General features: G+C 46.5%; 1 protein-coding gene across 1 annotated transcript; it reads left to right on the top strand.

Annotated features, from left to right (window-relative positions):
• Window positions 1-2,048: 2,048 nt before the first annotated feature.
• LOC143942678 (low affinity immunoglobulin gamma Fc region receptor II-b-like) lies at window positions 2,049-15,739 on the top strand. The gene is made up of 4 exons (XM_077464057.1): window positions 2,049-2,514; window positions 4,988-5,008; window positions 14,724-14,990; window positions 15,074-15,739. The coding sequence occupies exons 1-4, from the start codon at window positions 2,484-2,486 to the stop codon at window positions 15,451-15,453; spliced, it is 699 nt and encodes a 232-aa protein (XP_077320183.1). The 5' UTR covers window positions 2,049-2,483; the 3' UTR covers window positions 15,454-15,739.
• Window positions 15,740-18,020: the final 2,281 nt, after the last annotated feature.

The raw sequence follows: 18,020 nt of genomic DNA on the forward strand, positions 1-18,020 counted from the left end.
TTGAAATCTGTATCATTTTTCCCACACAAATAGAGCATTCTTTTGGTGGTATTTAATCCCCTCTGTTTTTTAAAACTTTTTTGCTAAATAAAAGAAAACAGACCGAAAAAAATAAAGTTTACCATAGTTTGTGCGGGTCATTTTTCGCCTTCATTGATGTGCTCTGATGAGGCTGCACTGATGGGCACTGACTGGCCATAGGGCACACAGGGAACTAGCCTGGTGTACCAGGTCTGCATGTCCTTGTGGGGCCCAAGGCAGCTAGACTGCTCCTTGAACCTGCACCACTCACTCGACCTCTCTGCAGCCCGTCGGCCACCAGTTCAGTTCAGCTCTTGGGTCGGGGGAAGCAGAAACTACAATTCAGCTGACCTGTGACCATGAAGATGGACGAGCTGGAGGGGATGCTGGACCAGAGAGAAAGTGAGTGCAGAGCCCAATGCACCTGGATAGGAGAAGCGGTGGGATGGCTGCATATAGGACACTCAATCTCTCTATCTTCCTCCTGCAGCCTCTGAAAGCCAGCTTCTCCTCCTCTACCTACCGCAGGCATTCAGCGGTTGCAGGAGGAAAATGGAGAGATTAATTCTTCTATAAGCAGCAGCCCCCGCCGCTCCTCCTATCCAGCTTCTTTCAGCTGCTCCTCCCTGTGCTCTTTGCCCCTCCCCATGCTCTCTGGCCCCAAGTGCTCTCCAGCTCCTCAGTGCTCTCCACAGCCCCCAGTGCTTTATGCCCCCCCAGGCTTTCCAGCCCCCTGTGTTCTCCAGCCCCCCTAGTGCTCTCCAGCTCCTCTGTGATCTTAGGCCTCCCTGTGCTCTCAGGCTTGCCAAAGTGCTCTCCGTCCCCCTGCTGTGCTCTTCCCCATGTGCTCTCTGGCTTTCCCCTGTGCGCTCCTCCACCCATATTTCCCAGCCCCCCACTGCTCTCCAGCCCCTCTTTGCTTTCTGCCTCCTCCCCATGCTCTCCACCCCCCAGTGCTCTCCAGCCCCACCATGCTCTTTGCCCTCCTGCCCCCTGTGTTCTTTGCCTCTATGCTCTCTGCCCCCCCATGCTCTTGGCCCCCCATGCTCTTCCTATCCAGCTTCTTTCAGCTGCTCCTCCCTGTGCTCTTTGCCCCTCCCCATGCTCTCTGGCCCCAAGTGCTCTCCACAGCCCCCAGTGCTTTATGCCCCCCCAGGCTTTCCAGTCCCCTGTGTTCTCCAGCCCCTCAGTGCTCTCCAGCTCCTCTGTGCTCTTAGGCCTCCCTATGCTCTCAGGCTTGCCAAAGTGCTCTCCGTCCCCCCCGCTGTGCTCTTCCCCCCTGTGCTCTCTGGCTTTCCTCTGTGCGCTCCGCCACCCGTGTTTCCCAGCCCCCCACTGCTCTCCAGACCCTCTTTGCTTTCTGCCTCCTCCCCATGCTCTCCACCCCCCCAGTGCTCTCCAGCCCCACCATGCTCTTTGCCCTCCTGCTCCAGCCCCCTGTGTTCTTTGCCTCTATGCTCTCTGCCCCCCCCCCATGCTCTTGGCCCCCCATGCTCTTCGATCCCCTGTGTTATTTGGCCCCCTATGCTCTTTGGTCCCCATGTTGTCCCCCATCCATGCTTGCCGGCCCTCCATGCTCTCCATCCCTTCTGTGCTCTCTGGCCCCCACATGTTTTTTACTGGACCCCCTCACCTCCATCAGTATGCAGAGTGGGGAAGGAGCCAGTAAATATGTCATGGGCTGCTCGGTCATTGATGGGCACTGATTGGCAGCACAGCTGGGCACTGATTGACAGCACTGGTTGCCACTGATAGACAGTACTGATGGACACTTTTAGGGCTGCACTGATAATCGAGACACTGATAATCAGTGCCCTGATGTCTGTGTCTGCAGACTCTGGTGTAAAGGGAAAGTCTGACATAAGTGGGTCTCTGGTCAGCAGAGACTCCCACACACACACACAATCTACAGAGCTCCTCTTTATAGCACAGTCCACAGATTCCTCCCTAACATCAGAATCCATAAAGGCTCCCCTTTACATCAGACTCCAGAGTTCCCCTTTACAGCACAGTCCACAAAGTTCTCCCTTACATCACAGTCCACAGAGTTCCTGTATTGCCTGTAGAGTGCGACCTGAGTTTACAATTCTTATAAATACATCTATTCCAAAGGAGTGATTTTATGGTATCACTTGGGTTTACTATTCAGTGAGAAGAATAACTTGGCAAAGTGACAACACTGGACTCCAAGGAAGTGTCCTTACTACAGCTAGACCACAAATCCCGAGTACAAGGCCAGCAGTGTCCACCCTAAAATGCACTATGAGTTTTCTCTAGACTATCATATCAGAGAGGGTAGAACTGGCCACAGCAAAGTGAAATCTGATTGGCTGTCACAGACTATTCCCCTTTCTAAATTTTCACGAGCGGCATGTCTATAAATAAAACTCAGTGGAAGTTAGAAGACGATCATAACTTCTGCTTCTCAAAGAGACAGTCACATCTTCTGGGTCCCAGCTACCATGTCTGCCTTCCTCGCTATCATCTTCCTGTGTAAGTAAAACAGTTCTTATTGTTTATGTTATCTGAGTATCAGTTGAGTATCTTTCTTTTGAGATGGTGTGAAACACACAAAATAACTCATTACCATGAAATTTGGCTTCTGTTGACTTGCTTTATGAATATTTCTTATAAACTTTGTTCATGATCTTGTCACATAGGCTGGAAGGTTCCCATTTATCTAGACAAAATGTTTTAAGTTCCAAAGTCAATGATAAAGGGAGCCGAGTGGCATCTCTAAGCCCTTGTACACACGGTCGGACATTTAGACAACCAAATCCGTCGGATTTTGTCCGAAACTGTTGCATACACACGGTCGGACTAAGTTGTCGAAAAATCCGATCTTTCAGAACATGATGATGTAATTTCGTTACGATGGGACTACGTTCAGGCTAGTAGCCAAAAGCTTTATGTAGGAATTTGATCTGAGCATGCGTGGCACTTTGTTCGATCGGAATTCTCTACACATGATCGGAGTATGTCCTATCGGACCAGTTTGTCGGAAAATATTTCCAGCAAGTTTTAAAATTTGGTCTGACGGATATTCCGACGGAATCAGTCCAATGCATACCACACACAGTCGGATTATCCGACAACACGGTCCGATAGGACACATTCCGATGGATTCTCCGTCCGTGTGTACAAGGGCTAAGAAGAAAACTGTCGTTAAAGGTCTGGGCAATGCTAGGGTTGAGACCCAGAGTATGTGTCCAGGGTCTATTGTTGAGTGTCCCTTTATCTCATATCATTACAATGTTGTTTTAAGTTATATCCTTTTGCCCAGTACATCCCAGAATTGTACTTCCACCCTTTGACTTACACAGGCTGTGAGGGGTTTGAGGTGTCTGATCACTCCGTGAGAGAGCTGAGTGTCTTGTTCAGTAAATGGGGGGATCGTTTGGATACATAGTTCAGAGTCTGATGGCTGATTGACTGAAACTGCATGAGGAGGAAAGGTCTGGCTGTTGAATGAAATAAGCTTCATGAAGGTGGTGATGGTTGGTGGTGGTTGGAGGCTACATAAAGCCCCATAAACACAATCAAACAATCCGGTGGAAAAGTCCGGCGGACTCAAGTCCGCCGGACAATCCGCCCGTGCGTGGGCTCCGGCGGACTTCTTAACCCAAAAGTCCGGCAGACTAAGATTGTAGTTTTGCACATCAATCTATCCACCGGACTCGCATTTCGGCGGACAATACGGCCGTGTGTGTGCTAGTCCGGCAGACAATATGGCCGTGTGTGTGCTAGTCCGGCAGGCAATATGGCCGTGTGTGTGCTAGTCCGCCGTACTTTTGAAATGAACAGACTTTTCCCGCCCGGAGTAAAGTCCGCTCATTTTGAGCGTGGCTCCATGTAGCCGGGACCAGCGAAGGAGGCATCGCTGGCCCCATCACCTGGTATGGACTTAAAGGGGAATCCCTACGCCAGAAAAAAACGGAGTGGGGGTCCCCCCCAGGTCCATATCGGACCCTTATCCGAGCCAGCCAGCCAGGAAAGGGGGTGGGGACTTTCCTCCGTGTGTGTGTGGGCGAAAGGGGCGGACTGACCTTTCGGGCCACTCGGGCACTGCCCAAGGGCCCCGAGCTACTAGGGGGCCCCATCAGGGTTGCCAGCCTCAGTAAAACCAGGGACAGTATGGAAAAATCTGTCTTTTTTTTACATCTGTCTCTGAAATGTCCCTTACTGACATCCTTTTGGTCTAAAAATCCTGAGATTATAGCTGCACCACCTCTCCAGTACCTTCTCAGCAAATAGAAACATGTCTGTGTATACTGTGTGTGTGTATACTGTGTGGCCCCATAATCTCAGATTGCCTGGGAGGCCCCATAATCTCCTATTGCCCGGGGGCCCCATGAGTTGTCAGTCCACCCCTGGTGAGTGAGTCCGTTCCTTTCAAAAGTACGGCGGATAGTCCGGCGGACCTAGTCTGCCGCAAAAGTGCCGTGTGTGGGTAGGTAGCTCGTTGAGAAAGTCCGGTGGACAGTCCGGCGGTTTTTCTGCCAGACTAAGTCCGCCGGATAGTCTGATACGTGTGTACGCGGCATAAGGCATACTAGAAGTGTCTTGTAAGGGGGGTGGGGGGGGGTTATTATGGATGCATGGAAAAATCTTATGGGTAAATGAGCATGTCTAATTACTGTGTGGGAGTTTATGGGGTGAAAAATGGACAACTGATGCCTACACAATGGGAAAGTGTCAAGGTCTAAATGCTTAACCTGATCTCTTCAAAGTACACCATTTGTTTTTCCCATGTCTGTTTGTCACCTCAGTGCTAAGAGAGAGTGACAGTTGCAATCTTCTTTGGGTGCGTTGAGAAAATTGGGATCAATATTCTCATTAGAAAGAAAATGTATAATTTCCAACTGATAGCGAAAGAAAAGAACAGGATTAAAACACATCCGATTTTGTTTTAATGACATGTACTGTAGATATTATTTGCTAACACAAGTGTGTTTTGGATTTTCAGCATTGAACGTTGGACAGTCCGGTGAGTACAGAACTAAAATTGATACCACAAATAACACAAAAATAACAACTTGAGCCCACAGCTTCCTGAGTAATCTATGTGATGGGGTTTGAGCAAATAAAGCCGAACTTCACTCAAAAGGGGAAGTTCTGCTGTTCCTCCTCCTCCCCCCTCCTCTGTCATATATTTTTTAGGGGGGGGGAGCGAGTACCAGGTTCTGACATGTACTGCTCCCACTTCCCCTCCGACTCCCTGCCCGCAGTCCTCTGGGACACATCACAGGTCCCAGAAGACTGCGGGACCATTCATAAGATGTTGTAGACGCAAGTAGTCAGCTGTCCACAGTTAATATTCCGGCGCCAGGGACTGAAGTTCGGTAAAGAAACCAGCTCAGGTGAGGACAGGGCTGGATCCTTGGGCAGGTGAATGGCTGTTTAATAAATTTTGTAGCTGCTGACCTTTAATTTTTACACAGGTGACTAAAGAACCTCTTTAAATGACCATTTTTAGCAGGCGATTAAAAAAATAGCGCTGGTTAACCATAATTTGCACGCAATTGAAATTAACCATTTATTTAAATGTATGACAGAATGGTTGTTTGGAAGGCCTGTGATGCTTTTCTTTAGTTTGAACTTAAATTCAACTGAAGTTTGCAAACTTCAAATCTGATTGAATTTTTAGGAATTACATTTTTTAAAGCATTGAAGCCAATAGAAGACCATTTTGATGGTCGTATTTGGTTCTTTGGAGGGTTTCTGGACAAGCTACTGTCTCCCAGATGCCATGGGAAGATGGACACAGTAGTAGGGGGAACTTTGCAAATGCAGAAGCGCTAGGCCTGCTTAGACCAGCAGAAGAACTTGCCTTCAAAGCAGTTATCAGCTCCTTGTGAAAGCAATACGATAGAGTAAAAAAATAACAATAAAAATTAATTAAGTAAAATAAAATAAAAGAAGAAAGTGTTAAATGAAAGTTTAACAAAAAAATAAATAAATAAATAAAGCCTCCCAACCCCACATACAGTACATGCACAAATAAATGCTGAAACATGCTTTAAGTATATAGAAAACAATAATTTGCAACACCTATTAGGTGTTTCCATGCACACTGTAGTAAGAGCAATAATTCTAGGGTTAAAAGTGATCCATGAATGGAAGAGGTGGTCCTTTCATCCATCCACCCGTCCTCGTTCATGGAGTCCTTTTTATAGCTGAACGCTATAATACAACTTTTAAGAATGGAGGAGAGGATGCAAAGGGCGGGCATAGTTGGCACTCTGGACAAATGCACACAACGGGTCCCATTCCTCATATTAATCCCCAAAGCACCAGGGGATAACACTGTGTGTTTTACGTAGAAGGGTGACCCCGCACCCTCTGACAACACAGGGAAAGCCATAGGGAAGTCGCGCCCTCCGTTATTTAAGAAGTGTCAGAAGAACTGTAGCGTCACACATGCCTGAAGACTCCCACTGAGCCGTATCGATGCGGACGGAGTGGAGAAGAAGCGGGAGCAAGATGCGGGACAAGAAGAGCGGAGGAAGAAGAAGATGAAGAAGAAGATGGAGAAGAAGAAGTGGAGGAACAAGAAGAACACCGAAGGAAGACCCGAAGAAAGAAGATGAAAGTGGAAAGAAGAAGAAATTAATAAAGGACTTGTCAAAAACCGTCTCTCGTGTTTTTTAACCCTTTTGTCACTTTTTTGTGAAATGGTAGGGGTACATTTGTACCCCATTACCAATTCACACGGGGGCGGGATCTGGGGGTCCCCTTGTTAAAGGGGGCTTCCAGATTCCGATAAGCCCCCCGCCCGCAGACCCCCACAACCACAAGGTGCTTTGAGGGGCTACCCCAAAGCACCCTCCCAATGTTGAGGGCATGTGGCCTGATACGGTGCAGGAGGGGGGCGCTCTCTCGCCCCCTTCTTTTCCTGCGGCCTGCCAGGTTGAGTGCTCGGATAAGGGTCAGTATGGATTTTTTGGGGGTACCTCACGCCATTTTTTAAAAATTTTGGTGCAAGGTTCCCCTTAAAATCCATACCAGACCTGAGGGGCCTGGCATGGAATTTAGGGGGATCTCCACGCATTTTTTTTTACATTTTTGGTTCGAGGTTCCCCTGTGGGGAAATCCCCATGCCATTTTTAGAACTTTTTTTTTTTTTTTTTCAATAGTTTTTTATTATTAGTAACAGGTGATAAACAGTAACATCAGTCAGTAGATGTAAACAAAATTCAAAATGCAGAATGTCATCTTTACAAAATATAACAAGCAACATAATAAGGACATGAGGAAATGTAGCAAGTCTGGATGATTTTGTCAGACGGAGCTATCCAAGAAGCCTATGAATATGACAACCAGAGAGAAAATGGGACTAGCCCTAGCGTGCCTACTCAAGTGTGTAACCATATAACTGTGGTAACCGTCGGAACAGTAGCCCGGTTAGGTGAGGCCCAACTTAGTCGTCCCAAAAAAAATAAAAATAAAAACCTATGGGATAGAGCAAGTTGCGCTCCAGGTAAGGCCGAACACAAAAAAAAGAAAAACAGAAGGAAAAAGAAGGCAGGCCATGCACTTTCAGCTGGAAAACGGGTGAGGAGGCGAGAGCGAGACCCCCCCGCCGCCCCTGCAGGGATCTTGCTGCGGAGGGGAAGGCCCCGACTCCCACCCCCCCCCCCCACGCGTCACCAACTGCCTTAAAAAAGGAGGCTAGGAAACCAATGTTAGCCTAAATGTATCTTGTAAACAAAAGGGAGAATAAGGGAAGAAGTCTGGTTGCAGGCTTAAAAAGGTTCCCCTAGTACTTATGTACCATGAGAGATTCGTCCACCTTCAGGTAATTGGGAGGACGTGGTGTATAAACCAGAAGAGCTAATAAAATATGAAATCAAACTGAAGTGGTCAAACTTTGACCTAACCAGGTGTCTCGGTTCTCAGTGGTAGAGGATCTCCAAAAACAGAGAATGAAAGAAGCAAAGACAAGTGAAAGGTAGAAAGGAGAGAGAAAAGGGGATAGAGATAAAGGACAGAGTGTGGGGTGAAAGGGGAAGTAGCATGAGGAAATATCCAGGTCTTCCAGATTGGGATATCAAGCCGGGGGAACTCCCGGAACCAGGGAGATGTGGCAATATTTTGCCCAGGGTTCCCAGATGCATTCGAAGGTTCGGGTTTTGTCTAAGGTGATGCTGACCATCTTTTCTTGAGCCATGATCCAGGATATTTTATGCTTCACCGCTGCAAAGGGAACACAGGGCTTCTTCCAGTGGGCCGCGATAGTAATCTTGGTCCCTAATAGAATAAAGAAAATCAAAGCTTGGGTCTGTTTGTCTATCTTGTCTATTTTGAGGTTGAGAATCGCTATCTCCGGAGTCTGCGGGACATGGACTGATGTTACCTTACGGATCAGATGGAAGACCCTGTTCCACAGACCCCGGATTTTCGGGCAAGACCACCATATATGAAGCATGGAGCCCCAATGATCACATTTCCTAAAGCACAGCGGTGAGGCATTAGGGTAGTACCTGGCAAGGATGGCTGGGACTCTATACCACCTGGTCAAGACCTTAAGGTTCGCTTCTATCAGTGAAACATTGAAGATCCGTTTAAAGGAGCGCTGAAAGTTCGCAAACCACACTCTCTGATCCCAGGAAATATCCAAATCTGCCTCCCAGGCCAAAGCATAAGAGGGCTTGGAGGTCGCAGCAGCCAAGGAGGCATATATGATTGAAATCCCTCCCCTCTGGTCCACAGCCTCAGAACACCAAGCTTCGTAAGGGGTAGCTTGGGGGGGAATAGTCTTCTTGGGCCAGAGTGAGTGGAGAAAGTGTAAAAGTTGTGAGAATCTATATCGTTCAGACGGTGGCATTTGGAGTTTGCTGGTGCAGTATGCTGCTGTAACGGGGCCTGCCGGGGTAAAGAAGTCGCCTATCCTGAAAAGGCCTTTGTTGAGCCACCAGCTGAAAGCTAGAATATTCATTCCCGGGGGAAAGGAGGGGTTGTGGAACATGTGTGTAAGAGGGCGGAGGGCAGAGACAAGGGCCGGTTGTTTATGTAGTTGGTCACACAGGGCAATAGAGTGTGATAGTGTGGGGGATAGGATTGGGGGTTGGAGTTTGGGCGAGGACCATATGATGTAATCGATAGTATGGCGGGGAATAGCCTGACGTTCAATTCCAACCCAATCAGGTTTCGGACCTTTAGAGTAAACTGTTGCTAATTGTGCGAGTTGCGCCGATTGATAGCACCACCAGAGGTACGGTAGGGCTAGACCACCTTGGGATCTCATTCTGTATAAAATGTATTTCGAGCAGCGCCTGCCCTTAGGGTACCATACGAACTGGAGAATTCTGGTTTGCAGAGGTTGTAATTGGGCTTTCCTTAATGGAATAGGGAGAGATCTGAACAGGTAAAGGAGTCGTGGAAGGAGGGTCATCTTAATTGCATTAATACGGCCCAACCAGGAGATGTGTAGCTTTTCCCAGTTCATGAGGTCTGATGTGATCCTCCTGAAGACTGCAGGGTAATTGTGGGCGTATAGGGAGTCTATTGAGGTGGAGATGTTCACCCCGAGATATGGGAGAGATGTCTGGCACCAAGCAAAAGGAAAGTGGCTCTGCAAGCTTTCGAGACGTTCTGCGGGGACTGTAACGTTAAGTGCTAGAGACTTCACTGGATTAACGCATAGACCCGAGACTTTGCCAAAAGTGTCAAGTACAGAGAAGATGTTAGGAGTGGAGATCAGAGGGGAGGTAACATATAATAATAAATCGTCTGCGAATAGCGCACATTTGTGTTCTTAACCTCCACATCTAACTCCTGTAATATCAGGGTGATTCCTAATGGTTATGGCTAGGGTTTCGATCGCTATGACAAATAGGAGAGGTGATAGGGGGCAACCTTGTCTAGTACCTTTCTCTATTACAAGGGGGTCCGAAAAGCATCCCTGAAGCCTGACTTGAGCGGACGGGGTCGAATATAGAGATCGCAGTGATTGTAAAAAGTGTGGGCCAAAGCCCCATCTCTGCAGTACATTGAATAAGTAGGACCATGAGATGGTATCAAAGGCTTTCTGTAGATCTACGGATAGTAGGAATCCCTCTTGGCTAGGACCCCCGTCCCAGCGAGAGTTAAGTAGCGATATTATATCCACTGTTCTCCTAACTTGGTCTGGTCCTTGTCTCCCCGGGACAAAGCCCACCTGGTCTTTGTGGATATATTGGGCAATAAAAGAAGAGAGTCTGTTGGAAAGAATTTTCGTAAAGATTTTGATGTCGTTATTGATTAGAGAGATAGGACGAAAGTTTGATACTAATGTGGAGTCTTTGCCCGGTTTTGGAATAACGGAAATGTAAGCCAGGTTCAGGGCTTTGTCCAGGGGAGATCCAGACCTGAGAGAATTGTAGAATTTGGCCATGAAAGGTGCAAGTGTTGTCGCAAATTTTTTGTAGTACCCCACTGAAAAGCCATCCGGGCCAGGGGCCGAGTTCTGTTTTAGGTGTGATATGACTCCCAGAACTTCCGCTTCAGAAATTGGATCTTCTAGAAGATCCGAATGTTCCGAAGAGAGCCTCGGTAGAGGGACTGAGTCCAAAAATTCATCCAAATGGGGAGAGGTGTCAGGGCGATTCTCCTTATATAGAGAACTATAAAATTTATGAAATGTTTCCATGATACTGAGTGGGTTGTGGGATAGATCACCCGAGAGGATACGAATTTTGGGGAAAGCGTGGGGACGCGGTCTCGGGGTTAACTTCATTGCCAGTTTGGGTCCTATTTTGTCCGTTTGGGAGTAGAAGCGGGATCCCGACCATCTCAGTTGTTTCTCCGCCGCAGTGGTAAGAGCTAAGTTTAATGCAGTTCTAGCAGTTTCGCAGGAAAGTAGCGACGCCCTGGTAGGGTTACGTTTATGTGCCTTACTAAGGGAATGAAATTCCCTGGTGAGTCTGTCTATTTCGCTCTGCCGTCCCTTCTTAAGCTGGGTAGAAAGTTGGATAATCTTACCCCTGATCACTGCCTTGTGGGCCGCCCATAAGGATTCTGGGGAAATCGAGTCAGTGTCATTCAGTAAGAAATACTCTTGGATATCCCTTTGAATGGATGCACAATTAGCCATGTCACTTAAAAGGGCCTCATTTAGTCGCCAGGTAAACCGGCGTCCCGAGTCGTAAGTTCGTGTTAAATGAACTATGACCATAGAGTGGTCCGAAATGGGGGAGTCCCTAATCAATGCTTTAGAAGCGGTTGGAATGTCACGTGATTGGAGGAAGATGTGGTCAATTCTTGTGTAAAGTTGGTGTGGGGCGGAAAAGTGAGTGTAGTCTTTTGTTCTAGGGTTTAGTTCCCTCCAGATGTCCACCAATCCTAGGGAATACAATGAGGGGGCAATTTTAGTGCTCTGTCTCGGGGGTCTCCGCGAGTTGGGGACTCCCTTAGATGATTTATCCAGGGAATGATCAAAGGGAAGGTTAGTATCCCCTCCCATTATAATTCTCCCTTCCAGCATAGGGCTAAGAGTGGACAACATGGAGGAAAAGAAACCCGCCTGGTTCTTGTTTGGAGCATAATATGAAATAAAGGAATACACCGAGCCGTCAATAGTGCCTTTGACCAAGATGTACCTGCCCTCTTTATCACTGAATGTGGAAGCGTGAGAAAAGCCTACGTTTTTGCCAAAACATATAGCAACACCCTTTGTCTTATTACTAGCCTTAGAAAGGAAAAATTGGGGGAAATGCCCGGATAGAAAAGAAGGGTTGAAAGATGTTGGGAAGTGAGTTTCCTGCAATAGCATCACATCTAAGCGTTGGGAATGGTAAAGGTTAAAAGCTTTTCGGCGTTTGACCGGCGAGTTTAGGCCCTGTACATTGTGTGTAACAATCTTCAGATTGTTGAGTGGTTTGGGATCAGAGGCCACGGACCAGAGTTAGAAAGAAATGTTGTGTGTGGACGGATCTTACCATGATTCCCCGAGGGGAGAAGCTGAGGATGGGCGACTCAACCATTGGATTCCGGGAACAAAATGATGGGGGAGGATCCTGGTGTCTGGAAGACCTGGAGGGGGGGTGAGAAGCAGGGACAGAGAAAGCAAGGAGAGAAGAAATCGAGGCACCTGAGAAGAGAATATAAAACATTATAACAACCAATTGCGATTATTAACAGAACATATTACAGAAACAAAGCACATTGCAAAGATGCAGCCTAGTCAAGACCGAAGTCTTCCGACTGGGTGGGGAGGCTGCGCCCCAGCCCATGTCACATACACAGAACATCATCAGATAATAATAAAAAAATAGGGGTGGGGAGAAAAAATAAAAAGGGGTGAAAAAAACAAAATAGAGGAAGAGAAGCCCCAAAAATAGGGGTCCTCTCAAAATAGGTCTCAGAGAGGGAAAAAAAGCCACTCTAAGAGAGAGGGGAGGCGCGGAGCAGCCGCTCTGACCCATCCGCCAATAAAATGAAAAGCCCCTGAGCTATGTGGAGGATTGACTGGTTTGGAGGGGTAAGTAAACCTAACTAATAAAAAGAAAAACAAAATACAAACAGCAAAAAACCCACAGAATTATAACTCAAGGTGAGCCCCTATTCATTAGTAGCTCAGGAAAAGACTGTCTTTGGGGCTGTCATATCGCTGCTAACCTAAAAAGGGCTCAGGAATCCCCCTCCGCCCCCCCAAACCAGGGGGGGGGGCGGAGAGGGGTCCCAAGGAACAAGCCCCACAGAAGCTGTGAGCTTAAATAACAAACAGTAAGCTGTATTGCCTGTAAAGTAAAGGATAAGTCAGATATGAGGTCTCAGACCGGGCATATGTTGACACCCAGTGTGCAGCACTACCCAGCAGGTAGGAAAAAGCGACAAAAAGGGCCGGTAGGCCGTAAAAAATTGGAAAGGACCTGAGGATGGAATGTTCTCAGGGAGGGTGTCCGTCTTTCGAACGTTTTGCCTGTTGTTTCTGCCAGAGGGGTTTGGGAGGGCTCGTTGGTGGAGGTCTCTTCGTGGAAAGCGGGAGTTTTGGATCCAACGGGGGGACAGGGGAGGTAGTGATGAGGCCCAGGCGCAGCAAGACGCGTTCGCCGTCAACAAAGGAGGCGAAACTGTAAGATTTATTCTGGTATGAGAAAGAGAGTCGAAATGGAAAGGCCTATTTGTATGGAATGGATTTCTGGGACAGGACCTGCAGGAGAGGCTTCAAGGATCTCCTCCTCTGGATGGTGTAGGGCGAGAGGTCAGCGAACACCTGTACTGGATGTCCTTGAAAAGAAAGTGTGTCAGATTCCCTGGCCTTGCGCATTACATCTTCCTTGACTTTGAAAAAATGTGGTTTGACAACAATGTCTCTAGGCAGACCATCTTGTCGGAATAAAGATTCCGTTGAGGAGGGAGACAATATGGGCGGATGTAAAGTACTCACAGTCGGTAGATGGTAAACCTCTCGTTGTGGAGTTGCGGAGGGCGGATCGGCGATGGATTCGTCCGGATCTGGCTGAAGGCCTTGCGCTGCTCGGGCGGTCACCATCTTAGGGTAGGCCGCAGGCTATGGATCGGAGACCAATTGGTTCGACAGACAGCGTCTGGCCGTGCTCCCGTTCATGCGGGTAGGTCGGTCTGAGCCTCGGGATGCCGCGGGGGTGATCGGTGGTGTCAATCTCCGGCTATTGTTGGCTGTGGCGGAGTCGGCGGGTCGGAGAGGAGCGGAGCTCTCAGGACATGCGACCGTCCATGGAGCCGCCGCGCATGCGCCCCTCCCCATGCCATTTTTATGCCAACTTTTATGTGTATTGCGGACCGGCGATTCATTGTAGCCAAGGGTAGTTTTAAATTACTTTGTTTCCTTTAGAAATGTCATGTTGCTGTCAGACTGTTCTAAACACGGGAAACATGCGCCACTTTACAGGCATACTATAGACACCCCCCAGGTACGAAATTTAAAGGAATATTACACTTTTATTGTTTCACTTCAAGCATTATTAAAATCACTGCTCCAGAAAAACGTCAATTTTTAAAACTTTTTTTGCATTGATACATGTCCCCTGGGGCAGGACCCGGGTCCCCAAACACTTTTTATGACAATACCATGCATATAAGCCTTTAAAATTAGTATTTTTGATTCCTCCCATAGACTTTTAAAGGGTGTTCTGTGGCTTTCGAATTTGCAGCGAACACCCAAAATTGTTGGCTGTTCGGCGAACTGGCGAACAGCCATTGTTCGAGTTGAACATAAAGCTCATCCCTGCTTGTGACCAATTAACCACTCCTCCCCTTAATTGTTAGGCTGAAGGAAGGAAATAGAAAAAGGCTGTTTTAAAAAGTGACAGAAAAAGGTGTTAAAAAGCTGCAAGGAAAAGCCCGAAAAAGAACCTAAAAATGCAACCCAGCAATCACCAGCAGTAAAAAAAATGCACTATCACTGTACTAATGACATTGTCTGGGAAGGGGTTAAACATCTAGGGCGATCAGAGGGTTAAATGTCTGGTGCAAAGCTGCTGACCTGTAGCAGTAAAACCGCTATAGGGCAAACTGTAAGTGGTTAAAATAAATAAATAAATGAATAAAACCTAAGCATTAAGGGAGGTTGTTTTCTTTATTACAGAGATTTAGTAATATGTTATAAAATCTCTGTGCCCAGGACCACAAATATCTGACATGAGAACATCATTTTTTTAACATAAGATGTGTTCACCTCTCTGTGTTTTGCTGCACACTGTGCTCTCTATGTGTTCTGTGTGATCTCTTTTCTTCTATAGGAGGGGCCATCAAACCTGTGGTGACCTTCACACCCAACTGGGGGAATATATTATACCATGACAATGTGACTATAACATGTGATGTGCCGTCTACTGTACCAGAGGAGCCCCGGACCTATCACTGGTACAGAAACCAGACAAAGATAGAAGGAGGTCAACAGAACCTTCATATCATTAGATCTTCAGTAGGACGGGACAGTGGAGATTACCAGTGCCAGACCATCGGTGGTGATATCAGTGATCCCGTCTTCCTAAATGTTACAATAAGTGAGTCGTCCATCTCATCTCCATCATTACAGATTGTTGGGTGTGAATAGAACAACCTAAAGTATCATTTTATTACATTTCAGATTATGTCATCCTGCAGAGACCTCCATCTGCCATCTATGAAGGAGACCCCCTGACTCTGAGATGTCATCACGTAAAAGATTTTAATTCAATAAACACAAAATTCTATAAGGATGATCAGGAGATAAAACCATCAGAATCCGACTCCACATTCCATATTCCTAATATAACGAGGAGTCAGTCTGGACGGTACAAATGTACTAAACAAATACACCGCTATGATATTACAAATGTGATAGAGCGCTCAGATGAATCCTTTATCTCTGTGAAAGGTAAATTAAAGCCAACTGTGACAGACTCACCCGGAACAGGGGGTTTTGAAGGGGACGCAATGCTTACCGATTATGGGCCCTGGCATTTGGGGGAACAGTGCTCTTTGTGAGCTGTATGCCTGGGGACTCTTGAGGTGGTGTTACTTTAGATTCAGGCCCATATCCCCCCCAAGACACACAGACTCTGGGGACCCTGTATCGGCCATATTATAAATAGTGACTGATTAGTAATGTTGGGGATCATAGAAGATGCTGATGTCATCAACTCCAGCCACCTGTCTGTTGTCTGCTATAATGGGTTTATTGTAAATAAGGCTAGTGTGGGCCCTAAGAGTCTTTCACCCATTGTTGTTTGTGTTAATTCTGCTATTGTGAGAAGGTTTTCTTGGATTTGCCCAAAAAGACTATTCTTATTATTCTTAATTCTGAACAATACATGATCATTTAAAGAGCTGATCACATTGACCTCCGGAGACGGACTGTCTGGTCACCAAGGCTGCCTTAAGTGCTGTGTTAATTAACATGTTAATTATATAATTGTCTTTTAAAGAGGAAGTAAACCCTGATGAGTTTACTTCCTCTTTCATTCCCTGCAAAGGTAAAGCATAATGGACTACTACGCATCGCATAGTAGTTTATTATTTGTCACTTATCTGACACAGGAGCCAGCGATGTCACCGCTGTCCCCTGTAGTCCGGCGCATCCATCTTCTCGGTGGGGTCTCGCAGCTCCGCTGCTGTCATTCGGCAAAGCCGCGCATGCGCACGGGAGCCGACGCGTCATCTTCGTAATTAACGATGCCGCGCTCAGCGTGCCTGTCTTCGGGCAAATATCTCCTAAACCGTATAGGTTTAGGAGATATTTCTTGGACCTACAGGTAGGCCTTAATCTAGGCTTACCTGTAGGTCAAAGTGTGTTGTAAGGGTTTACAACCACTTTAAGTTGTTAAGTTGCTGGTATGGACGTCACCCAGATAATCTTGCCAGATCTCATATAAATAGTCAGGAATGGTTCTCGGTCAGCAGTATCATTTCCATAGAGGTCCTTCCCTTCCTCAGTGAAGACAAACATGTCCCACAATGTCCACAATGCCCCAGTGATTGAATAAATCAGGACGCAATACACACCTCTTCTCCGACACTAGTAGGTATAAACTTGTGAGTTGCCAAACTACTAACCTAAATACAAATAAATAATGACTACATGTAAAAAAATAAAATAAAAAACTGTATTAAATAAAATAAATAAAAATAAAAATACATAAAAAATGAAAAATAATAAAACTGTCTCCCGCAGTAATTAAATTCCGCCAATAGATGTCCCCAGCCTTGTGGGTTAAATGACACCCAGCATTATTCAGCCTGGGAAACTGAGGACATCCTGTGAGTGCAGAGTGTCATGGACCCTCCCACTTAAAGGGCGTCACCCTGGTGTAATGATGCAACAACAGGTCCATTCTCTGCATCATCAAGAACCATCCAATGTCGGAGAACCGATGAAGAGGGCCCCGCCCATCCCATAACCAGCCTGAAGACATCTTCAGAAAGGTAAGTATACAAAAAGAAGCAAAAAATGCATGTTGGGAGGGCTATTATTTTTGGAATTGTAAGATATTAACAATCACAACATTACTAGATGATAACTACAGTGCAGTGTTATGCAAAACTTTATCTTTAGAAACTTTGGTTAATCCAGAGGACGGTAAACACCCAAAAATACTTTTTAAAGTTACTCTATTGCAGAAGTAAAAAAAGTCCCTTGCAAAAGAAAAGACTTAAAGTGGATGTTAACCCTTCCATATGCCCAGTGAAGTGCCCTCTGCAGTGGTGAAGGCAATCGTATCCAGTCTCTGTGTGGCATGGAGATGAGTGAGGGAAAGAAGGCCCCCACCCGTCTCCATACCACTGCAGGGAAGTGGCGTCACTTCCGCTCATAGCTCTTAAAGGGACATGTTTTTATTTTATTGCATTTTAGTGTAAATATGAGATGTGAGGTCTTTTTGACCCCCCCCCCCCCCGATCTCATATTTAAGAGGTCCTGTCATGCTTTTTTTCTATTACCAGGGATGTTTACATTCCTTGTAATTCGAATAAAAGGGACACATTTTTTTTTTAAAGAACAGTGTAAAAAAAAAAAATCGAATAAAAGGTAAAATAAATAAGAAATAAAATTAAACACGCCCCGTCCAACTGGGCGCACGTGCAGAAGCGAAAGCAGATGTGAGCAGAGCCCACATGTGAAAATGGTGTTCAAACCACAAATGAGAAGTATCGCCGCAATCAGTAGAGTGAGAGCAATAATTCTAGCCCTAGACCTCCTCTGTAACTCTGATGTTGCGTACACGCAACAGGAATTTCCGGCAGACTAGGTCCGACGGTCTTCCCGACGGACTTTCGGCGGAGTTCCAATGGACTTTCTGAACGAACGGACTTGACCACACATGAACGGACTAAGTCAGTTCGTAAGTCTGTTCATTTTGAACATGATGTCGTAAAAAGGACTAAACAAGGAAGTTCAATAGCCAGTAGCCAATAGCTTCCCTTGCGTCGTATTTGGCCCCATCGGATCAGCACACAGACGAATGGTTTTCCCGATTTTAGTCCGTCGGAATTGAGTCCGTCGGATAGATTTGAAACATGTTCTATTGCTAGGTCCGTCAGATTTTTTTTTCCGAAAA

Source organism: Lithobates pipiens, unplaced genomic scaffold (genome assembly GCF_037356315.1).
Source record: "Lithobates pipiens isolate NorthernLeopardFrog02 unplaced genomic scaffold, aLitPip1_a1.2 Scaffold_30, whole genome shotgun sequence".
Lineage (NCBI taxonomy): Eukaryota > Metazoa > Chordata > Amphibia > Anura > Ranidae > Lithobates > Lithobates pipiens.

Coding starts and splice junctions, on each gene's coding strand:
- LOC143942678 (XM_077464057.1), top strand. CDS start 2,484: ATGTCTGCCTTCCTCGCTATCATCTTCCTGT. Junction 5,009..14,723: donor ATTGAACGTTGGACAGTCCG/GTGAGTACAGAA, acceptor TTTCTTCTATAG/GAGGGGCCATCAAACCTGTG. Junction 14,991..15,073: donor CTTCCTAAATGTTACAATAA/GTGAGTCGTCCA, acceptor ATTACATTTCAG/ATTATGTCATCCTGCAGAGA.